The sequence below is a fragment of the Mesoplodon densirostris genome, chromosome 17, assembly GCF_025265405.1.
Source record: "Mesoplodon densirostris isolate mMesDen1 chromosome 17, mMesDen1 primary haplotype, whole genome shotgun sequence".
In the NCBI taxonomy this organism is placed as follows: Eukaryota; Metazoa; Chordata; class Mammalia; order Artiodactyla; family Ziphiidae; genus Mesoplodon; species Mesoplodon densirostris.
Window position 1 is genome coordinate 7736768 of NC_082677.1, and position 25612 is coordinate 7762379.

Here is a 25612-nt window from a genome sequence, read left to right on the forward strand (position 1 = left end):
TTTATTTTTTTGGCCGCACTGTGCGCCTGTGGGATCTTAGTTCCCCGACTAGGGATTGAACCCATGGTGCCCCCTGCAGTGGAAGTGTGGAGTCTTAACCACTGGACCATCAGGGAAGTCCTACTGCTGTGTTTTAGAGGAAACTCAGGAAACACCCCTCCCCAGAAGCTCCCCCTGCACTGGCTCTCCTCCTCTGTGCCCCCAGGGTCCCCACTTGGTTCTGCAGTGACACCCACGGCCTTGTGCTGTGATGGCGTCTTCTGAGCTAGACTCCCGTTCTGGGGTCACGCTCGCTCCTTTGTGTATCCTGGGTCCTCGTGCTTAGGTGAGGCTTGGAGATGTTTGCTGAATGAGTGCACACAGCATGCGAGGTCCAAGCACGTGATAAAGGAAGGGGGTGATCTCTCAGGAGCAGAGGAAATAGCACAGGACCCAGATATGAAAAGGGGAAGAATTCGCTTTTTTTCTTCTCCCCAAGCCTCTTCCCCACACCAAAGAGCTGCTTCTGTGCCAACAGTGGGAACTTGGCTGATCTGGTAGAGGAGGTGGTGGGAGTTGATTCTTGCAGGGTCAACCTTTTGACAGATGGAGCTGCTCTTTTTTTTTTAACTTTAAATATAATTTTTCTTTATTTAATTTATTTTTTGGCTGTGCTGGGTCTTCATGGCTGCGTGCGGGCTTTCTCTAGTTGTGGCGAGGCGGGGCTACTCTTCACTGCGGTGCACGGGCTGTAGGTGCGCAGGCTTGAGTAGTTGTGGCACACGGGCTCAGTAGTTGTGGCTCTCGGGCTCCAGAGCTCAGGCTCAGTAGTTGTGGCGCATGGGCTTAGTTGCTCCGCGGCATGTGGGATCTTCCTGGACCAGGGCTTGAACCTGTGTCCCCTGCATTGGCAGGAGGATTCTTAACACTGCGCCACCAGGGAAGTCCGAGCTGCTCTTTTAAAAAAATTTATTATGAATTATTTTGAACATACAGGAAGCTACAAAGAGTAATAACATCGTGTATCTGCCACTCAGATTAAGGAATAAAATATTCCTAACACAGCTGTAGCATTTAAACCATTATCTTGAATTGGTGTCCATCATTCTCCTGTGGTCTTTTATACTTTCACATCATATTTGATATGTATACATGCATATATATGGCATATATCCATTTTTTATATATTTGTGTTTATATTTTTGTAAACCATTGATTTATACTGTATGGTTATTCCCTCGTGCCTTGCTTTTTTCAGCATTCTATCTGTAGGGTTCATTTCCAGTATCCATCTGGCTTGATCCACGTAGTGTCAGTTAATCTTTATTGCTGTGTAGTAGTCCAATTTGTGTATCCTGTTAGTGGGTATCTGGTTTGCTTCCAGTTTTTTCTTTTTACACAGTGCTGCTGTGAGCACTCTTGTTACATACCCTTGTACACGCATTGAGAGTTTCTCAAGGATGATTAATAAGGGTGGAGTTTCTGGGTCATTGCACATGTGCATCTTCAACTTCATTAAATTTTGCAAAAATTATTCTCTGAGGCTTAATGACTCCAGTCTTAAAAAAATAAATCGTTTTCATTTTGATAAGTCAGTTATGTTAGTGTTTCAGATGTAGTGGATCGAAGGTTACATTTCAGTTGAAGTAGAAGATACCCATTTGAGCCTTATCGGTGTGTCTGATTTATAGAGCCAAGAAGCTGATTTAAAACAGAGATCAGTATGTGGAAGGTTCATATTTATATAAACTCCTACAAAGAAAGAATGAGGTCATATTCAACAGGTTGTTTAGCATTTCCTTTAAAATTTTTTGTTGAGTTTTAACCAGAGAGCATTTTGGATTATTTTTAGGATCTGGGCTGCTCACTGTGGAGCTATTTGTTATATGAATATTTGAGTGACTAAATGAATGGAACTGTAGAACTGAACCTGAGAACAATAAAATATAATGGAATAAATTAAAACCAAGTTAGCGTCCCTGAGTCGAGGGGTTAAAGTGAAAAGCTCCTGGTGGGGGGAGGGTCCTCACATTCATTTACTGTCAGCCTGCTGGAGGCTACAGTTTTTTAAATTTTAATTTTAATTTTTTAAAAAGTTTTATTTTATATTGGAGTATAGTTGATTAACTGTGTTGTGTTAGTTTCAAGTGTACAGCAAAGTGATTTAGTTATACATTTACATATGTCTATTCTTTTTCAAATTCTTTTCCCGTTTACGTTATTGCAGAGTACTGGAACAGAGTTCCCTGTGCTGTACAGTACTCCTTGCTGGGTATCCATTTTAAATATAGCAGCATATACATGTCAACCCCAAACTCCTAGTCTATCCCTCCCCCCGATAACCAGGGTTTCATTCTCTAAGTCTGCGTCTATTTCCATTTTGTAAGTTCAGTTGTATTTTTTTAAATTAGATTCCACATATAAATGATACCATATATTTGTCTTTCTTTGTCTGACTTATACTTCACTTAGTATGATCATCTCCAGGTCCATCCATGTTGCTTGGAGGCTAAAAGTTTATGTGACATCTGCCTTCGGCCAACACCCCTGTCTGGTGGTAGCGTCCTGACACGACGGCAGTTCCTTTTCTTTATCACGAGCTCAGAACCTGGGCAGGCCTGATGTACTTCCCTGGTGCGGGGCCTGAGCAGCCCCCTCTGTGGCGAGACCTCTGTGGTCTCCCCTGTTCTGGACCCTGTCAAGACACCGGCTGCCCTGAAGCCAGTCTTAGCTGGCGGCAAATGTGGCCAGTGTTGCTGACAGGCTTCTATGCAGCCCTTCCTGCTACAGCCCTGCTGTGTGGAGTCGTGGCTGTTTTCCTGGAGATAACACTGCGCCCTGGCCAGGTGCCTTGTGAGGTCACTGCTGAGCGTCACCTTGAAGGGCTGTCCAGAATATGCGTGAGGTAGAGTGTTAGCTTGCTAGGGCTGCTGAAACAAAGTGCCACAAACCGTGTGGCTTCAACAGAAGTTTGTCTCCCGGTTCTGGAGGCTGGGTTGGTTTCCTCAGAGGCCCCCCTCCTTGGCTTGCAGGTGGCCATCCTCTCCCTGTGTCTTCACAGCATCCTCCCTCTGTGTGTCTCTTGCCCAGATTTCCTCTTTTTATAAAGACACCAAGTATTGTATATCAGATTAGGACCTATACTAATAACCTCACTTCAACTTGATCACCTCTGTAAAGACCCAGTTCCAAATAAGGTCACATTGTGAGGTACTGGGGGTGAGGACTTCAACACATGAAGTTTGGGGGACACAATGCAGCCCCTAACAGGTAGACACTCTGTAGAGTTATCTGTGAATTGTTAAAAGGCTTCTTGCAAACATTGGATTTTCAGTGACTAGGGAAGTGAGTGTTCCTTCCCACATTAACATTTGCATACTTTCTGACAGATGCAGGAGCAAAGTCACAGTTTGTTACCACAGACTTGGTCTAGTACAGCGAGCTTATTTACTTACTAATTTCTAGGAAGGAAGTTGCAGAGATCAGTTTAAAAAGGGAGATTTTGTTATTAGAATTACATATAAATTGATTTTTTTCCCTAAGAGTTTATTGCCTGAAGTCTTGCCTTGTGGTTGTTTTTTTTTTTTTTTTGACTTGTTTTCAAGTTTATTTCAGTCGTTGTTAAAAAAATACCTGAAAACTTATTGTTGTTGTTGTTCTAGATTTAAAAGAAATTGCATTTGTCATCCAGAGTCAAAGTAATTCTTTTCATGCAAAGAAAGCAGAACAGTTAAAACAAAGCATCTTAAAGCAAGCTGCAGATCTTACACAGGTATGTAGAGATGACTTGGAATGTCAGATAATTACTTATTTCTTGATTCATTTATGTTTTCCAAAGCTCTTGGTCCATAGATGATCAATTTTATTTAGATAAAATACCTCTTTTTTGTTTTGCTGGTTTAATATGGACTATATTGTTTAAAATGCTCTAGTTAATTTCTAATGCTCAAATCATCATATTCTAAATCATTATATATATATTTTAAGAGAATTATATAAATGTATCAGACTCTCATGGTTTCATCATAAAGTATGATAGAAAAAAGTGGAAGAAATAACTTTTTAAAGGCAGAGCTTAAAATAGCAAAGATAATTAATGTTCAAAATTTTGGTAACAAGTTCTAAGGCAATTTTTATTTTGAAATAACACTTTCATTAACCTTAGTGCGGTGCTTCTTCTGTGAGTTTCTTAATCCGTTTTTTAATTGGATCTTATTCATTGAACTTTGATTTATAATGTAATATCCAAGAAGGATTATGGAGAGAAAGATTGACACGTCCAGGTACACTTTAATAACGTTTAAAATAGGCGTGAACTGAGTTTAAATCTGTTCTGAATGATGCTGGAGGTTTGGGGCAAAGGAAGGTCTACCTTCTTGTGCTGTCATATAGGAGCTTTCTTTTTTAGCCAAGCAAAGAAACTCCTTCCAGCCCACTCCACTGTATGGCTGTGGCCTTCGAGACAGAAGTGCTGTCTGGAGGTAAAAGCCATCAAGAGCTCTCTGACAAGAGACCTGTGTGTTTGACAGATAGCTTCTTTCTGTTGGTGGGAGCTGGGAAATAAAGGGTTGGAAATATCAATGGGAAAATAAATGCTTTACGTATGAACTTCATCCGCCCTCCCCACGTCCCCGCAAGGACAGACCCTTGGTTCCTCTACTTGGAGCATCATACCTTCTCAAGGGAGCGGAAAGTGTTGCAGGCTATAGACAGGTGGTTGGGTTTTGTTTTGTTTTGTTTTGTTTTTGCTTGGAGATAGGAGCAGCTTGATGAGTTTAAAGTTCCCCTTTGTCTGGAAATCCAACTTTGGAGATTTTCTTCTACTAAACGTTTTCAGATTCCATCAGAGAGGAAGTCCTGCAGCAACCTTGACAGGCTGGGATTCCTTGGTGGACTCTGGAAGAGGCCCCTGCGGGGGTCGGGGAGCAGGGCCCCACATAGTCCCTCAGTGGGGTCCAGGTGAGCATTCATGGAATTTAGCTCAGTTGGGCCTTGGCTGTTACCCCAAACTGTGAATCAGTGATGATGTCAGGACAGAGTTATGTATTGTTTGAATTCATATATGAATTAAGGGCACATATATCTCTACCTTGTTCCCAGAAATACCTTCCCTTTTTTTTTTTTTTTTTCCTTTTTGCGTTATGTGGGCCTCTCACTGTTGTGGCCTCTCCCGTTGCGGAGCACAGGCTCCGGATGCGCAGGCCCAGCGGCCATGGCTCACGGGCCCAGCCGCTCCGCGGCATATGGGATCCTCCCAGACCGGGGCACGAACCCGTATCCCCTGCATCGGCAGGCGGACTCTCAACCACTGCGCCACCAGGGAGGCCCATACCTTCCCTTTTGTAGAGGCAGATTCATGTGTGTTTTATTTACTTATTTTAAATATTTATTTATTTATTTATTTATTTATTGGCTGTGTTGGGTCTTCGTTGCTGTGCGCAGGCTTTCTCTAGTTGTGGTGAGAAGGGGCTACTCTTCGTTGCAGTGTGTGGGCTTCGCATTGCGGTGGCTTCTCTTGTTGAGGAGCACAGGCTCCAGGTGCGTGGGCTTCAGTAGTTGTGGCACGAGGGCTCAGTAGTTGTGGCACGAGGGCTCAGCAGTTGTGGCTCGCGGGCTCTAGAGCGCAGGCTCAGTAGTTGTGGTGTGTGGGCTTAGTTGCTCCGTGGCATGTGGGATCTTCCCAGACCAGGGCTCACACCCGTGTCCCCTGCATCGGCAGGCGGACTCTCAACCACTGCGCCACCAGGGAAGTCCTCTTAGTAGTTTTTGATGGCTCAGAACCAAGCACAGAGCTTTCCATGTACTGAACCTGGTCCTCAATGAATGTTCATTAAACTGAATCCCTGAATTTCATTCCTTGTTCTCTTTTCTGTTGTAATAGAAGTTTCCTTTTACTTCTCTTATAGTATGGTCACTTTTTTCTTACACTGTTTTTTTTTTTTAATTGAAGTATAGTTAATTTACAATGTTGTGTTAGTTTCAGGTGTACAGCAAAGTGATTCAGTTTTACATGTGTCTGTGTGTGTGTGTATATATATACTCTTTTTCAGATTCTTTTTCATTTTAGCTTATTATACAAAAGTAGGTCTTTGTTGTTTATCTATTTTATATATACTAGTGTGTATATGTTAATCCCAAACTCCTAATTTATCCCTCCCTTCTCCTTTCTGCTTTGGTAATCATAAGTTTGTTTTCTATGTCTGTGAATCTATTTCCATTTTGTAAATAAGTTTGTGTGTATCATTTTTTTTTAGATTCCACATACAAGTGATAGCGTATGATATTTGTCTTTCTCTGTTGGACTTCACTTAGTGTGATAAATTCTAGGTCCATCCATGTCACTGCAAATGGCAATATTTCATTCTTTTGAGTAGTATTCCATTGTATATATGTACCACATCTTCTAATCCATTCATCTCTTGATGGACACTTAGGTTGCATCCATATCTTGGCTATTGTAAATAGTGCTGCTGTGAACACTTTTGTCTACACACACACAAACACATAAATAAATACCCTGTATGAAATCACAGGTTCTTTGAAGGCAGATGCTGTGGCATGTTCTGTTTTTGATTCCTCCATAGCACCTTCAGCACAGTGGGTATTCAACATAGGACAGTTGAACTGAATCCAGAATAAATTGAACAAATGAAAACTAAACATTATTTTAAGTAAATTATTTTATCTATTAAAAGTTTTTTTTGTTAATTTTTAAATTGATAAGGGCCAACCCCTCTCATATTAAATACAGCTACTATTTTACTTCTCCCAGGGAAGCCACAGAGTTTAGGGAGAAGAGTAGACTAAAACACTGAGCATGAGTTGATGCTCGGAAAGTCTGAGCTCATGATTAAGTGAATGACAGTATGGGAAAGCAATACTGACTGCTTTCACACAGACAGTGTAACAGTGACTAAGGAAGGTGGTGACTTACTTCCCCAGCAAACAGTCCCTCTTGGGGGAGGCAGGAGGAGGCAGCTGTGCTCTGGTTTCCTTCTGTCTCGTTACTTTGCCATAAGCTGAGAAGCCTAGTCCTCATCTGCGTTATTGAAGCGGGCTAACCACCCTGACATCTGCATGCTGGCATCTGGAGGACGGGCAGCTTCCTTTTAAGGATATAACCTTAAAGTTGTACACACACAACATAAGCAACTGTGTTTTCCTGGATGCGTGACTCTCAACTCTCAAAACTTAGAAAACAGTTCTATTTCTCTAAAGTGTTGAACTTTTCTAGCAGTTTATTCTGTGCTTCTGTTTAGTTTCAGTATGCTTCGACTTAATTTGTATTGTCCTTTGCACTTACAGTTTGCCATTTAGACCACCTGTTTAGCGGGTGACTTAGATTGCCACTAGGTGGCAGTATTGGTTTTACATTTAAAGACACCCAATAAAGCAGTATCATCAAGCAAACCCCTGTCCCCCAGCATCTAATTTCCGTGATAATAAATGGAGTCTAGACTAAAGCAATTGGAAAACTCGCTTTAATTATCAGATAGTCTGTTTTTCTTATTTAATTCTTTCCTAGCATGGAAGCCAGCTATGAGTACTGAAGTAGTTATGACAGAATTTCGTTTTAGCACTTGGATTTAATTTGCTCACAAGATCCAGGGTGTACTGTTACAACTTAGGTCATTTCATATTTGGGTTCACAAGTCTTTTGGTAGTTGAAATGGCTGGAAAGATTTTACAGTTTGCATCTGTACCTGATACTGGTTCATTTTTTTCTCTTTGTAGAGTTCTTTATGTTACATATGTGATTTAAAGTTGAATTTATTCCACACATAGCGTCTTGGAGATCCACAGACTGTCGAAAGCTCACACCGGGTCTGTAGACAATACCTGGGGCAATGATGAGCTCCCCTGACCTAGAACTACGTGAAAACAGAGAAAGAAGATTAACTGCAGAGAATTAAGTGTTGAGATGCACAAACTATAGGGCAGCAAAGTCACTTGGAGAGGCAGGTAATGGCTCCCTAGTTGCAACTTGACTGGAACTTGGTTTAAGAAACTGACATATTCTTGAAAAAGAACTGACAGCCTAGTCATCAGCTGGGGAAGACGAGGACAGCCGAATCCGGGGCAGAGTTCTCAGGGCATCCGCAGTGCTGCGGCAGAAGCGGGCTGGCTCGTCTGAGGGGTCAGCCCCATGGTTTGCCAGGTATGCGCTGTGCCTCTAATGGGACAGGATGTCACCTGCGACCTGAATCATGAAGTCTTCAGGTTGCAGTTTTGGTTTTCTCCATCGATTTTCCCACCACGAGCATTCATCACAGTTGCTTAGTGACGGAGGAATCAGCCACAGGTTTTATCATCTGAATATTTATCTGATAGTCCAAAATATCTCTTCCACACCACCAGATGTCTAGAACTGCTGTTTATTTATTCATTACTCCTGTCAGGTTGCACTTGACTACGAAATCTGCCAAAAATTAAGGTGCAAACATTTAATGGTTTCTGCAGTTAGGCATCTGCTTCTAGCTGTTCTCTTTTGCTTTGGCAAGTCATTGCTTACGCCTGTTTTGCCTCAAGATGCTAAAATGTGGTCTTATTGAAAACACAAACGTTTTTCCTTCTTCTCATTTGAGTATAAAAACAGGAGCCTAAGCGAACTTTCTATCTGAAACATGACACTGTACTCGGAGTTGTTACCAGAGTGGTGAAGCTGTTTCCCTTGTTTTCTGAAACAATCTGGGGCATTGTGAGTTGTCACTCCCATTTCCAGGTTTGATGCTTATAAGGCAGTTCATAATGGTTTTGAAGTCTATAATGATATAGTTCTTCTAGTCAGGAAGCTAGCAGACTTTACCAAGGACTTCCTATGTACAGAGAACCATTCTGGGTTGTGGTGGAGCAGAATTAGAGAGGGATTAGAAAAGATACTCTAGTTCTTTGAATTACTTATAAGATAGATGGTAACGATCTCATAATAGAAATGACTATCATTAAGCAGAAATTAGAAATCCAAAATAAGTCTATTAAAATATCTATTCAACAATATTAATTGCACATCTGTAGCTACATTAGGTACTTTTGAACGTAACAGGACATCTCTAGACAGTCCATGGGGCCCTTGAGAAAGACGATGGTCATGAAGCTGTTCAGGAAGTAGAGTGATATGTAAACAGCACATGAAGGAAGACTTTTATCAGATCAGATAAGAGAGACAGGAAATTAGCTGGAGAGATGTTGGTTTGGAACAGGGAACCAGATCTGGAAGACGAAGACATGAATCATCAGGAAGGTTTGCTTTTGGGATGCCAGGGGACCTAGGATTTGTTCAGGGGGATGAGTAAAGTGTGTTTTAGCAGGAATAGTGATCTTTCTAGATGAAAATGGATGGAAAGTAGAGCTGGTAATATGGTTGACCAGAACAGGGTTCCTAAAGGTACATCTACAGATAGAAGAATGCAGATTTGGAAGAAGTGCTGCCTTTTCTCCTGAGTGTTTTCTCCCTGCATTACAGATGGAAGGGTAATGTGAGCTTATAAAGACTGACTGTTCAAAGAGGTGCATGAACAAAAGCCAGGTGGCGGTAAGGCTAACAGAAACCCATAAGGAGAGTTTGTGTGACAATCTCTGAATTAATCAGGCACTTGAGTGTGTTTTGTTTTAAATACCTATTATGTGCATGGCATCTATGTGTCAATTGTGATTTGACTTCTGCTTTTTGAACTTGAAAAAAATTCCTTCTTGAGTGAATGTATGTGTGAAAATTCTTACTATTATTTTTTGTTACATGAAATGGGCGCAGACAGCTCAGTCTCTGGCGAAGACTCTGCTGGAGAAGCTTGAGTTTATGTTGTGATGGAGAGGCTGTCAAATGAGAGTATTTTTTGCCTCCTGGGACCTGGGATCTGGTAACCAAGGCTGATCCTAGATTGACATAATTTTTACTGCACCTTCAGAAATGTATCAACACTTGCTTAAAATTACAGAAACCGTTAATGTTCCCCAAAGGAATTCAAAATAAGATTAAATTGGAAGCAATAAAGGAGAGAGGAGAAAGCATCACTGTGTTTTTTTAAAACTAGGTTCTAGTAAAATAAAGACTCATGTACATTTTGAAGACTCTGAAGTATGACCTTAGCACAAGGCACAGGTCATGTGTGGTTGGGGAATCACTTTGAATGGCAGACAGGGAATACGCCCCTGTAGGAGTGACTACTCAGAGAGGGGGGACAGGCTGAATTTAGAATGAAGGCAGGACCTCAGGGAGGGGCAGAACCACGGATAAGTTATGGACCCTTTTTTTTTTTTTAACATCTTTATTGGAGTATAATTGCTTTACAATGGTGTGTTAGCTTCTGCTGTATAACACAGTGAATCAGCTATACATATACATAAATCCCCATATCCCCTCCCTCTTGTGTCTCCCTCCCATCCTCCCTATCCCACCCCTCTAGGCGGTCACAAAGCACCGAGCTGATCTCCCTGTGCTATGCGGCTACTTCCCACTAGCTATCTATTTTACATTTGGTAGTGTGTATATGTCCATGCCACTCTCTCACTTCGTCCCAGCTTACCCTTCCCCCTTCCCGTGTCCTCAAGTCCATTCTCTACATCTACATATGGACCCGTTTTTAAGGCATCCTCCAAATACAGAAAAGAAAATTCAGCAGTGGGTTAGGCTTATAAGGTTTTCTTTTTAGGGGGGATATAGTGCCCCTGTAAATTTCATTTTATGACAATAATGGATTACATTTTCTGTTTTAGACCCAAAGGGGCCAGACTAGCTGCTTAGAAACCTCCATACTCTCCTTTCCCACAGCTAAATAGCTTCTGAAGAGAACAGATGCTTCCAATTTTGTTGCCTTCTTTTGTGGTATGAACTTTATTTAAAAGCTGGCAGAATCACAACCTTACAAATAAATGATTCTGCTTATTCACAGAAAGTTTTGGAAATCACTGTTTTCTCAAGAAGAGTTAGGTCTTGGCTCATTAGTTTAAAAAAACCTCATTTCCACGGGGTAAGCCAGGAAAGCTGGGAGCAAAGCCTTTCATAGATTAGCGTGTAGAAGCTTGAGAAAATGGCCTTGTGCTTTCTAGTTTTAGACTTTTTTTTATTGGCAAGGAGACAGCGTGAGGTGCTTCATTAAAAGATTAGCTGTGAGAGTCAAGTCGCTTTCACAAAACTTTCCTTTTTAGGTGAGAGCAATTGGATGCTTAATTACTTAGTGAAAGTTTGTTTTTTGTTGTAATCGGTAGGTGTTAAGTAATCACATTAAGTTATTTATTAAAGTGGAGTTCTTACTACGTTGCTGTTGAGTAAGAATTTATGCATCCATTTACCAAATCTCTGTGGAATATTTACTTAGGCAAGGGCCTGGGCAAGATGCTCCAGGAGAAAACAGAGCAGTGAGACCGAGGGCACTTCCTCAGGGGCTTGCTCAGCTGTAATGAATTCTTCACACCATGTCGTGAATGTGGGTCTCTGTTTGGCGCCCAGCATTTGGACACCTTCCCTTACTGGAGATTTCTACCCGGTGTGACTCTGGTGGGAGTGGGCTCGGCCCACTCAGGACATCAGAGGCCAGACTTGGGGTCTCCCCAGCTCATGGAGGGTGGCCAGCTGGATGTTGCCAGGCAGGATTCTGAGTCTGGAGCTAGGGACCCATACAAGTGGTTTATTTATTTATTTACTTACTTTATTTATTTATTTATATTTGGTTGTGCTGGGTCTTAGTTGTGGCAGGTGGGCTCCTTAGTTGCAGCTTGGCAGCTCCTTAGTTGTGGCATGCAAACTCTTAGTTGCGGCATGCATGTGGGATCTTAGTTCCGTGACCAGGGATCGAACCCGGGCCCCCCGCATGGGGAGCGCGGAGTCTTAACCACTGTGCCACCAGTGAAGTCCCAAGTGGTCACTTTAGATCTCACTCTCCTGGTGGTGACATCGGTGCTCAGGGGACCAAGTGAGGTGGCAATGCATGCATGCACGTGTTGGAGGAGGCCAGTGCTCTGGGGCGGGTGATGCCCTGCAGGGTGACCTTTTCCCGGTGAGTCACTGTGGAGGTGGGCCCTGCCTGTGCCACCCTCTGGGAGGCTCGTGATGCGGGACGGGGCACTGCATGTCACTTCCTGCAGCCGCATCAGCAGCCACCATGAGAACACAGGCCAGGCAGCAGCCTGCCCGCCCTGCTGGGAAAGGTCAGCGGAGGCTTTGTCATGACATTTGAACTGAGCCTTGAAGAAACAGGAAGAGTTTGCTGGGGCAACTGTGAGGACCCCCACTGATGGAGAGAGTAAATCTTGGGTCTCGCAGGATGTTGGCAAAGGGGTCAGCTACTCCGTGAGCTGAGGTGGGCTTGGAGGGACTAGTGAGACACCTAATACGTGGCGCCGGGGTCTGCAGTGGAGACCCTGGAGGAGGGTTGGAAGCCGTAGTAGTGACCACAGCTGACGCTCACTGAATGCTCACCATCACTGTTACTTTAACTCGCGCTCATGTCAATACACTGCCGCCTTCAAGCGTCAGCTCATCTAAGTCTATGAAGTGGTTTCTGCAATTCTCCCCATTTGCGGAGAGGAAACGGGCTTAGAGGGATTGAGCAACTTGCCCACGTTCACATCATTAACAAGCAGTGCGGCCAGGCTTGCGTCTCAGTTCTGATCTGCCTACTGACACACAGGTGGGGCCTTAATCACGGGGCCAGGCAGCAGATCGCTGCAGCCGCTGTGTGCAAGTAATTCCACGCCAGTTCGTAAACAGTGGTCTGTGCCCTCTCTCACCTTACCCGGCTTTATTATTTTTTTTTAATACCATTTATCCTTGGCATTATATTCCAGATATATTTGCTTATTGCCTGTATCCTACATTAGAACCTGAGATCCAAGAGGTCAGATCCAAGACTCTGCCCGGTCTTTCCACAGCTGTTTACTGTGTTCCTAGAACAGCGCCTGGCACATAGTAGCTGCTCAACGAATATTGTACAATCATAATAATATTAATAACCATCACATGCAAGCTTGTGCCAAGTGCTTGTCATGTATTAACTCACTTGATCCCCAGGACTGTTGTGACCCCCATGTTAGAGATGAGATAACAGACCACAGGCAGGTCTGGCAACTTGCTCAAGGCTGCAGGGCTCAGAAGAGCTGGAGCGAGGATTCTGATGCAAGCACTTTGGCTCCAGAAATCAGGTCCCTACATGCTAAGCTTTATTGCCTTTCATGAATGAGTAAATGATTAGTTAAAACAGAGTTATATGAGCTATAAAAATGTACACAGTAATGCATTTCAAAGTAAAGATTTAATAAAAAGAAATTATATCAATGATGAGGTAATATTTTTCTCTTGTTAGGAAATGACAGGTTTCTGGGGAAAAAATATATTTTAACATAGGCTCAGATTCCTGGAAAGTTTGTCATTATAGCATCACTGTAATCTCCTGGTCCACATGTGAATCCTGGGTTTTTAAAGGCTAGTAAATCTGTCTGATACATGTTCCAAACAGGATATTATATCCTCATAAGATAGACCTACTTCTTATGGAAGAAATAACAATAAACAGATGTTAATTTTTGTCATGATTTATTTGTTGGTCTAAAAGCTCAGTTCAATGCCTAAGAACTATGTAATAATTGGAATTTGGAAATACAGTTGAACTGGAATCCGTCTTAAAAGCAGGATTCAGTTCTTTAGAACTTCTGTCTAATACTGAACAAATATCTTGGTTTCTGCTTTCTAATTTAGTACTTGGTCTGAATAATGAGACCGAATTAGACCATAAACTCATGTACTTAAATTAAGGTATGGACAAGTAGCAAATATTGGGAAATAGTCTGTTGACAAGGGAAGAGGCCAGCATCATGGAGTTAAATTAGTTGAACTTTTTCCAGACAGAGGCAGAAAGACTAAAGTGGTTCAAAACCAAATTTGCCTAATAAAATTATTTATGACATTTAAAATATTAATCTGCTTTGATCCATGTTCAAATGTTGGCTTTTTCATTCATACTATTTCTAGATATAAATTTTTAATGATTTCTGCCTCCATATCAAGAATAATGGGCTTTCTCCATTCTCAAAGCATTTTTAGAATGCACAGCTATGAAATCAAAACCCTTTCCCAAATGAAGATGATGAATATGTATGAGAACCAGGTAATGAAGTAGAGTGTTGGTTTTGAATTTGTTGGTTCTCAATAATTATTAATGGCATTAAATGTGAATATGCCTTGATAAAAAATGCTCAAAGGAAGTACTGCCTGAAGGTCCAGTAGACTTTCTGACTTCAAAATACTTATTAGGATAATAGTAGATGCCAGTGATGGAAATAAAGGTAGACTTTGGTTCAACAAGACAAATAGTGTTAACATAAGATGGTTAAATTACTGTGATCAACTTTTTTTTTTCCTTTTCTGTCATTTACCCATATTTGATTATTTGTATTTTTAGTCCCTTTATGCTTGCCTCTGTTATGGTGTTATCTCATTTTTGATAGAATTTGACCTTTAACTTTTAGGTTTGAAATAGAATCATGGTTTGGTGAATAGGCATCATTTAGATTGCTGACAGGCATGACTGCCTTTGTTATAGCTTTTAGCTTTTATTCCAAAGGGCTCTGTTGATAGAACATTTTCTTACTTTTTCCTTGATTTTTCATTTGAAAACTCTTCCTTATTCATCCCTGCAATTACATACTAAAAAACTCTCTTTTGGGCTTTCCTGGTGGCGCAGTGGTTGAGAGTCTGCCTGCTGATGCAGGGGACACGGGTTTGTGCCCCAGTCCGGGAAGATCCCACATGCCGCTTAGCGGCTGGGCCCGTGCGCCATGGCTGCTGAGCCTGCGTGTCCGGAGCCTGTGCTCTGCAACAGGAGAGGCCACAGCAGTGAGAGGCCCACATACAGCAAAAACAAAAAAAACAAAAAAACCCCAAAAAACAACTCTCTTTTCATCTAAAAGTGCTGTCAGGTGGTGATGTGGCATCTTTAAGGAGGTTTAAGTCTTGTGGATAGAACAGACAGTAGATATAAAGAACATAAATTATTACAATCCCGAGTGGTAAGAACTAAGATAAGATCATTTGATGGAAAATTTTATTGTGACTTTTTAAATTACTTTATCTTAGAGGTGCTAATACATATGAGTATGTGTGTATCTAAGTCTGGGTCTGTGTTTGCATTCACACAGAATATATACACACAGACACACAAACATACATGCATATATATATGCACACATATATATAAAGCAAGAATAAAAACTCTTGGTCCTTTTTGAGGATTAGTAGACAAAAGTTTATTTATAAGTAGAATGGCTTTGGCTTAATCAAGATTTAATCAAGCCCAGGTTTCTGAGTATCAAGGGAGGACCTATTTTATATTTTTAAGACAAAGGTATTCACACATACTTGGACGTAGTTATCAACGTAGCATACTAGTTTTTGGAATGTTTCTATTTGGAGATACAGGGGTACAGAAAACTTGATTGCCATTTTTGTGTTCACCAACTGAAGCAAATACAAAATCCAGGCATGTGATTTAGTAAACAAAAAGTAATGGCGATAGGAAAGATTGTAACCCACTAGTAATCCAGAGAGTTTATTTTAGTCTAGAATATAACTCCTCCTTTGCGCTGACTAAACCTTTGCCTGCTGCAAATTGTCGTGACAGAAGGTATTTGTAGGCCTGCCTCTGCACCTCTGCCAGGAAAGTGCCCTCCCAGCCTTCCTGCAGAGGTTACCTGTCTGGGTGTAATACTTGTTGACATCACTTGTATAGTTCCTAAAACTCGGAAGGGTGGTTCTTGTTTGGTAACCACGTTTTCGTATTTATCTTTGCTCAAAACAATTTTTTATTTAAAATATATTTTAAAGCATATATGTAATAATTTAATCCTTCTGACCCAAATATTTTCATTTTTCTGGCTCCTTTCCAGTCTCTATTCATCTGTGATTTTGTTTTACATGGTTGGAATTATGTGTTTTAACATTTGACAGAAAGACATTCCCGTTGTCATAATGTCTTCATTATTATAATTTCAGTTGCTATATAATAGCTCATTTGCAACTTATTTTCTTGTAAGACTTCTTCTAGTGTTTGATGTGTTTCTTTTCTAGCTAGTTCATATTAGCATGCTCCCATAATTATTTGAAAGTTTTATGCAAATATTAATGTTACTAGTTTTCTTCACACATGATTTTTGCTCTTATATAATCATCATGAATATGTATGTGTGTGATATATATGTATGTGTATATATGCCATATGTATGTATAAGCATATAGCTATATATGCATGTATATGTATAGATATGTATATATATGGCATATATATGTACGTGTATGGCATATACATGTATACGGCATATAGCTAATATATGTGTATATATATACACATATATATATAGCAGTTTTTGAAAAGACAATGAAAATTACTTCATTATTCAGAATCAACAGTAGGAAAGCCCAGATTACACTGGGGAGCTGCTAATTCAACCTTTAGGAGTTTGCTTTTTCTCTCTGATGTGCCATATTGTTAGTGTGATTTAACCTTTGATTACTGTTTTTATGTTTCATATTTGTACACAGCAGTTTAAAAAATACTGCATGCAATGAAGAAATGAGGCTTATTTGATATCCTGAAGATTTATATTGGAAACCATTCTTTTCTTCTTAAATAATAAACTTATGTGAACTTAAAGAATGGTATGGCATCTACTTTAGTGTGGTAATATTTCATATAGTTAAGCATGTATTCTTAAAGTCTTTTGTAACAATTACCGGGCTGTAGGCACTACAAAACACAGAATATCCTGCAGTTTGTTGGGGGTGTCCAGGCATATTAGGTGTCTGGGTTTTGACTTGTCTCAACTTGAAATAGATTAAATAGTGCTTAACTTCAAAGCTCACATTTATAGCTTTAAAGATATGACTCTCTCTCTCTCTACAGTAGAGCAGGTATGTATATGTAACCGTAGTTGTGTCTATTTCTGGATCTTAGTTCCTCCGAAGTTTATTAATTTTGATATTCCATCATTACGCTATTACTGTTGTTGCCTGAATACTTGAGGATTCTATTTCTAGTGTCTAGACCGAAAGCTCTTCATTATGATGGTGTTTTAGTGTTTTTAGGGCACTCTAAAATTTTTTCTTCACTTGAGGTAAATTGGCTATTATATCCTGTTGTTTAGCCCGAAGTGTTTTATTTTCCACGTGCTTCCTCTGTTGTGTACACAGAGAAAGCTGTCTTTATGCCTCTGAGTTTGCCCTGACTTCTGCTGGGCTCTTGCCTTCCAGTCGCCTTTGCATGCCTGCAAATTCCAGTTCTGCTCCGGGTGTCACTGGAGACCCTTCCTGGGGGGCCTCTGCGCCATGCGGAGCCTGGGGGCTGAGGAGGCTGTGTGGCTTCAGCGAAAATCCTTCACTTCTAGTAGCTCCAAAGGGAAGAGAAAAGAGACGAGTAGGAAGAGCAAAGCGTCAGGTCTTTAAAAATACCTGGTTTTAAATTTGAGTCTTTTGAAGAAATTGCTGCGGTCCTATTGTGTTTTTTATTTGTTTCTCTGCTTTGACGATTGTTTCTTCAGGAAGTCCCCAGAGTCCTCCTCCTTCACCAGCTGGCTCAGCAGGAAGGCGCGTGGACCATACTTCCGTTGTTACCGCAGTACGTCTCACGTGACATGTGCTCATTATTGGCATCTCTACCTGACGCTCGTAGGCTCCCTAGTTTTCTTACTCACAGGGTGTTTTTCCCTCAGAGTCAGGAAGTAAAGTCAGTTTGGACTCTATGACCGCTACTGTAATCGGATTTCCTGATGATTGATTCTTTTTTTTTTTTCCTGTTTCACTAGGCAGTGGGTTTTCTTTGAATTAATCTACACTGACCGTAATTCCCCAGCTCCTTACTGTTTGTCTCATATCTAAAACAATTCTTCCCAAGCTATACATCATAAGTACTACTTCAAACTAATTAGGTATTTCTTGGGTTTTTTACAAAAATGATTCAGTTCTCTGAGTCTCCTGTTTTTATATCTAGTGTACCATGTGTCTTTAGAACTACTTTAACTTAATATTAGAGAAATTAGATATGTTTATAGTCAAACTGCATAATTCATACAGTTTAAGCATTGATAATTGATTCTTAATCATGAATAGCTTTTATTTTTAAATACGTTTCTTTCTTAAAAGATATAATGTCAATATATTTGATATTTTATTTTAGAATTATGTCTCTTCTGAATTGGGGTTTGTCATAGAAAGAATTAACTTTAAGAAGTCTAGCTGTTTCATAAACCATTAGTATCTGGCTTTCCTATATGCTTAAACTATACACGGAAGAAAAATATGGGAAAAAAATCCAGATTTCTTGCCATTTTGTATGTCCTTCATCCATTCCTGTTTATCAGTTTTAAATCTTATTATAAACTCACTTTATAAAGGTGATTACGATAACCTATTTGTTTTTGTCAGCTTTTCTGTAACATATAGCAGAAATTCATCATGGATTTTCTTCTGTGAAGAAGAGACAAGAATACAAATTCCACAACTCTTAGAAGCACTCAGAAGATATGACCCATCAAAGGTAAATACAATTTCAATACGAGTATTTTTATTTTGGAGAAAATGCTTAAAAGAAGTTTAATTTGGATTAAGAGGTTTTCCAGTCTAATAAAAACACTTAATTTAAGATTAAGAAGAACAAAATAGGCTGCTCTTGCCTTGTGAAACGGAGCACATTCTGTCTATGCAATGTGTATCTCTCTCAAAAAACCTGCTTTCACTTAAAAAAAAAAGAAGAAGGAAATAACAGTTGATTATCTGGAAGCAATGTTAAATAGTTCTCTTAGACATTTGGAGCTTTCAGAAGGATGGAACTTAAAATGAGCCATTTTTAAATGAAAAAAATCTATATGGGTTATCAATTTTGGAGAATTAAAAAAACTATTGATATAACCTAGAGTTAAGAAATAAATTTAAATTGGTCATTTCTCTTTATCAACAATGACCACATTATTTTAGACAATAAATATTTTTTGAGTACCAACTGTGTATCATGCACTATGATAGCAGAGCTAGGACAGACAGACAAGGGTCCTGACTGCTTGGATGGTACAGAGTAGCAGGGAGAGGAGGGACCGTTAAAAAAGCAATTACCGAGGGAGAGGACTGGGGTTGGCTGCCTGAACACAGCCTGAAGGGGTTAGTGCACCACGGCTAGCTGGGAGGGAGTCTGGGAAAAGTCTGGAACTGCCGAAGAGGCAAGAGACTTTTTCTTCACTCTTTGTTTCCTGGTGCGCGAGGAGAGGGGATTAAGAGTGCTGCTTAAAAGAGCTCCAGAGATGGGTGCAAGCCTCAGCTAACAGCGCAGACCCCAGAGACGGGCATGAGATGCTAAGGCTGCTGCTGCCGCCACCAAGAAGCCTGTGTGCGAGCACAGGTCACTGTCCACACCTCCCCTCCTGGGAGCCTGTGCAGCCCACCACTGCCAGGGTCCCGTGATCCAGGGACAACTTCCCCGGGAGAACGCACGGCGCGCCTCACGCTGGTGCAATGTCACACCGGCCTCTGCTGCCGCAGGCTCACCCCGAGCCCGTACCCCTCCCTCCCCCCAGCCTGAGTGAGCCAGAGCCCCCAAATCAGCGGCTCCTTTAACCCCGTCCTGTCTGAGCGAAGAATACACAACCTACGCGCAGCAGCAACCTACGCGCAGAGGCGGGGCCAAATCCAAAGCTGAACCCCAGGAGCTGTGCGAACAAAGAAGAGAAAGGGAAATCTCTCCCACTAGCCTCAGGAGCAGCAGATTAAATCTCCACAATCAACTTGATGTACCCTGCATCTGTGGAATGCCTGAATACACAACGAATCATCCCAAATTGAGGAGGTGGACTTTGAGAGCAAGATATATTATTTTTTCCCCTTTTCCTCTTTTTGTGAGTGTGTATGAGTATGCTTCTGTGTGAGATTTTGTCTGTATAGCTTTGCTTTCACCATTTGTCCTAGGGTTCTGTCCGTTTTTTTTCTTTTACTTAAAAAAAATTTTTTTCTTAATAATAAGTTTTTATTTTAATAACTTTATTTTATTTTATCCTCTTCCTTACTTCCTTCCTTCCTTCCCTCCCTCCCTCCCTCCCTTCCTTCCTTCCTTCTTCTTTTTCACCCCTTTTTCTGAGCCGTGTGGATAAAAGGCTCCTGGTGCTCCAGCCAGGAGTCAGTGCTGTGCCTCTGAGGTGGGAGAGCCAAGCTCGGGACACTGGTCCACAAGAGACCTCCCAGCTCCACATAATATCAAACGGCGAAAATCTCCCAGAGATCTCCATCTCAACACCAACACCCAGCTTCACTAAACAACCAGCAAGCTACAGTGCTGGACACCCTATTCCAAACAACTAGCAAGACAGGAACACAACCCAATCCATTAGCAGAGAGGCTGCCTAAAATCATAATAAGGCCACAGACACCCCAAAACACACCACCAGACGTGGACCTGCTCATCAGAAAGAAAAGATCCAGCCTCATCCACCAGAACACAGGCACTAGTCCCCTCCACCCGGAAGCCTACACAACCCACTGAACCAACTTTAGCCACTGGGGACAGACACCAAAAACAACGGGAACTACGAACCTGCAGCCTGCAGAAAGGAGACCCCAAACACAGTAAGATAAGCAAAATGAGAAGACAGAAAAATACACAGCAGATGAAGGAGCAAGATAAAAACCCACCAGACCTAACAAATGAAGAGGAAATAGGCAGTCTACCTGAAAAAGAATTCAGAATAATGATAGTAAAGATGATCCAAAATCTTGGAAATAGAATACACAAAATGCAAGAAACATTTAACAAGGACCTAGAAGAACTAAAGAGGAAACAAGCAACGATGAACAACACAATAAATGAAATTAAAAATACTCTAGAAGGGATCAATAGCAGAATAACTGAGGCAGAAGAAGGGATAAGTGACCTGGAAGATAAAATAGTGGAAACAACTACCGCGGAGCAGAAGAAAGGAAAAAGAATGAAAAGAACTGAGGACAGTCTCAGAGACCTCTGGGACAATATTAAACGTACCAACATTCGAAATATAGGGGTCCCAGAAGAAGAAGAGAAAAAGAAATGGACTGAGAAAATATTTGAAGAGATTATAGTTGAAAACTTCCCTAATATGGGAACGGAAATAGTTTATCAAGTCCAGGAAGCACAGAGAGTCCCATAGAGGATAAATCCAAGGAGAAACACACCAAGACACATATTAATCACACTATCAAAAATTAAATACAAACAAAACATATTAAAAGCAACAAGGGAAAAATGACAACACACAAGGGAATCTCCATAAGGTTAACAGCTGCTCTTTCAGCAGAAACTCTGCAAGTGAGGAAAGGGAAAAAACCTACAACCAAGATTACTCTACCCAGCAAGGATCTCATTCAGATTTGATGGAGAAATTAAAACCTTTACAGACAGGCCTCCCTGTTGGCGCAGTGGTTGAGAGTCCGCCTGCCGATGCAGGGGATATGGGTTCGTGCCCCGGTCTGGGAGGATCCCATATGCCGCGGAGCGGCTGGGCCCGTGAGCCATGGCTGCTGGGCCTGCGCATCTGGAGCCTGTGCTCCGCAACGGGAGAGGCCACAACAGTGAGAGGCCCGCATACCACAAAAAGAAAAAAACAAACAAACAAAAAAAAAAAAAGCTTTACAGACAAGGAAAGCTGAGAGTTCAGCACCACTAAACGAGCTTTACAAAAAATGCTAAAGGAACTTCTCTAGGCAAGAAACACAAGAGAAGGAAAAGACCTACAATAACAAACCCAAAACAATTAAGAAAATGGGAATAGGAACATACATATCGCTAATTACCTTAAATGTAAATGGATTAAATGCTCCCACCAAAAGACACAGACTGGCTGAATGGATACAAAAACAAGACCCATCTATATGCTGTCTACAAGAGACCCACTTCAGACCTAGAGACACATACAGACTGAAAGTGAGGGAGTGGAAAAAGATATTCCATGCAAATGGAAATCAAAAGAAAGCTGGAGTAGCAATTCTCATATCAGACAAAAGAGATTTTACAATAAAGACTATTACAAGAGACGAAGGACACTACATAATGATCAAGGGATCGATCCAAGAAGAAAATATAACAGTTGTAAATATATATGCAGCCAACATAGGAGCACCTCAATGCATAAGACAAATACTAACAGCCATAAAAGGGGAAGTCGACAGTGACACATTCATAGTAGGGGACTTTAACACCCCACTTTCACCAATGGACAGATCATCCAAAATGAAAATAAATAAGGAAACACAAGCTTTAAATGATACATTAAACAAGATGGAATTAATTGATATTTATAGGACATTCCATCCAAAAACAACAGAATACACATTTTTCTCAAGTGCTCATGGAACGTTCTCCAGGATAGATCATATCTTGGGTCACAAATCAAGCCTTGGTAAATTTAAGAAAATTGAAATTGTATCAAGTATCTTTTCTGACCACAATGCTATGAGACTAGATATAAATTACAGGAAAAGATCTGTAAAAAATACAAACCCATGGAGGCTAAACAATACACTACTTAATAATGAAGTGATCACAGAAGAAATCAAAGAGGAAATCAAAAAATACCTAGGAACAAATGACAGTGGAGACACGATGACCCAAAACCTATGGGATGCAGCAAAAGCAGTTCTAAGAAGGAAGTTTATAGCAATACAGTCCTACCTTAAGAAACAGGAAACATCTTGAATAAACAACCTAACCTTGCACCTAAAGTAATTAGAGAAAGAAGAACAAAAACACCCCAAGGTTAGCAGAAGGAAAGAAATCATAAAGATCAGATCACAAGTAAATGAAAAAGAAATGAAGGAAACGATAGCAAAGAACAGTAAAACTAAAACCTGGTTCTTTGAGAAGATAAACAAAATTGATAAACCATTAGCCAGACTCATCAAGAAAAAAAGGGAGAAGACTCATATCAATAGAATTAGAAATGAAAAAGGAGAAGTAACAACTGACACTGTAGAAATACAAAGGATCGTGAGAGATTACTACAAGCAACCCTATGCCAATAAAATGGGCAACCTGGAAGAAATGGACAAATTCTTAGAAATGCAGAACCTTCCGAGACTGAACCAGGAAGAAATAGAAAATATGAACTGACCAATCACAAGCACTGAAATTGAAACTGTGATTAAAAATCTTCCAACAAACAAAAGCCCAGGACCAGATGGCTTCACAGGTGAATTCTGTCACACATTTAGAGAAGCGCTGACACCTATCCTTCTCAAACTCTTCCAAACTATAGCAGAGGGAGGAACACTCCCAAACGCATTCTACGAGGCCACCATCACCCTGATACCAAAAACAGACAAAGATGTCGCCAAGAAGGAAAACTACAGGCCAATATCACTGATGAACATAGATGCAAAAATCCTCAACGAAATAGTATCAAATAGAATCCAACAGCACATTAAAAAGATCATACACCATGATCAAGTGGGGTTTATTCCAGGAATGCAAGGATTCTTCAATATATGCAAATCAATCAACATGATACACCATATTAACAAATTGAAGGAGAAAAACCATACGATCATCTCAATAGATGCAGAAAAAGCTTTCGACAAAATTCAACACTCATTTATGATAAAACTCTGCAGCAAGTAGGCATAGAGGGAACTTTCCTCAACATAATAAAGGCCATATATGACAGACCCACAGCCAACATTGTCCTCAGTGGTGGAAAAGTGAAACCATTTCCACTAAGATCAGGAACAAGACAAGGTTGCCCACTCTCACCACTCTTATTCAACATAGTTTTGGAAGATTTAGCCACAGTAATCAGAGAAGAAAAGGAAATAAAAGGAATCCAAATCGGAAAAGAAGTAAAGCTGTCACTGTTTGCAGATGACATGATTCTATACATAGAGAATCCTAAAGATGCCACCAGAAAACTACTAGAGCTAATCAGTGAATTTGGTAAGGTAGCAAGATACAAAAGTACTGCACAGAAATCTCTGGCATTCCTATACACTAATGATGAAAAATCTGAAAGTGAAATTAAGAAAACACTCCCATTTACCATTGCAACAAAAAGAATAAAATATGTTGGAATAAATCTACCTAAGGAGACAAAAGACCTGTATGCAGAAAACTATAAGACACTGATGAAAGAAATTAAAGATTATACAAATAGATGGAGAGATATACCATGTTCTTGGATTGGAAATATCAACATTGTGAAAATGACTATAGTACCCAAAGCAATCTACAGATTCAATGCAATCCCTATCAAACTACCATTGGCATTTTTCACAGAACTAGAACAAAAATTTCACAATTTGTATGGAAACACAAAAGACTCCGAATAGCCAAAGCAACGTTGAGAACGAAAAATGGAGCTGGGTGAATCAGGCTCCCTGATTTCAGACTATACTACAAAGCTACAGTAATCAAGACAGTATGGTGCTGGCACAAAAACAGAAATATAGATCAGTGGAACAGGATGGAAAGCCCAGAGATAAACCCATGTACATATGGTCACCTTATCTTTGATAAAGGAGGCAAGAATATACAGTGGAGAAAAGACAGCCTCTTCAATAAGAGGTGCTGGGAAAACTGGAAACAGGTACCTTAAAACCTTTAAACAGGTACATTTAAAGGTATGAGATTAGAACACTCTGTAACATCATACACAAAAATAAGCTCAAAATGGATTAAAGACCTAAATGTAAGGCCAGAAACTATCAAACTCTTAGAGGAAAACACAGGCAGAACACTCTATGACCTAAATCACAGCAAGATCCTTTTTGACCCACCTCCTAGAGAAATGGAAATAAAAACAAAAATAAACAAATGGGACCTAATGAAACTTAAAAGCTTTTGCACAGCGAAGGAAACCATTAACAAGACCAAAAGACGACCCTCAGAATGGGAGAAAATATTTGCAAATGAAGCAACTGACAAAGGATTAATCTCCAAAATTTACAAGCAGCTCATGCAGCTCAATAACAAAAAAACAAACAACTCAATCCAAAATTGGGCAGAAGACCTCAATAGATATTTCTCCAAAGAAGATATACAGATTGCCAACAAACACATGAAAGAATGCTCAACATCATTAATCATTAGAGAAATGCAAATCAAAACTACAATGAGATATCATCTCACACCGGTCAGAATGGCCTTCATAAAAAAATCTAGAAACAGTAAATGCTGGAGAGGGTGTGGAGAAAAGGGAACCCTCTTGCACTGTTGGTGGGACTGTAAATTGATATAGCCGCTATGGAGAACAGTATGGAGGTTCCTTAAAAAACTACAAATAGAACTACCATAAGACCCAGCAATCCCACTACTGGGCATATACCCTGAGAAAACCATAATTCAAAAAGATTCATGTACCACAATGTTCATTACAGCTCTATTTTCAATAGCCAGGACATGGTAGCAACCTAAGTGTCCATCATCGGATGAATGGATAAAGGAGATGTGGCACATATATACAATGGAATATTACTCAGCTATAAAAAGAAACAAAATTGAGTTATTTGTAATGAAGTGGATGGACCTAGAGTCTGTCATACAGAGTGAAGTAAGTCAGAAAGAGAAAAACAAATACCGTATGCTAACACATATATATGGAATCTAAGAAAAAAAAGAAAAGGTCATGAAGAACCTATGGGCAAGAC

General features: G+C 40.5%; 1 protein-coding gene across 1 annotated transcript in view; it reads left to right on the plus strand.

Annotated features, from left to right (window-relative positions):
• The window catches only part of B3GLCT (beta 3-glucosyltransferase), a 117444-nt gene that overhangs the window by 33584 nt on the left and 58248 nt on the right, over positions 1–25612 (plus strand). Inside the window, exons 5-7 of the mRNA XM_060079753.1 lie at positions 3642–3751; positions 17503–17579; positions 18386–18497. Of these exons, the coding sequence (XP_059935736.1) occupies positions 3642–3751; positions 17503–17579; positions 18386–18497 (299 nt within the window). The remainder of the gene's footprint in view (positions 1–3641; positions 3752–17502; positions 17580–18385; positions 18498–25612) is intronic.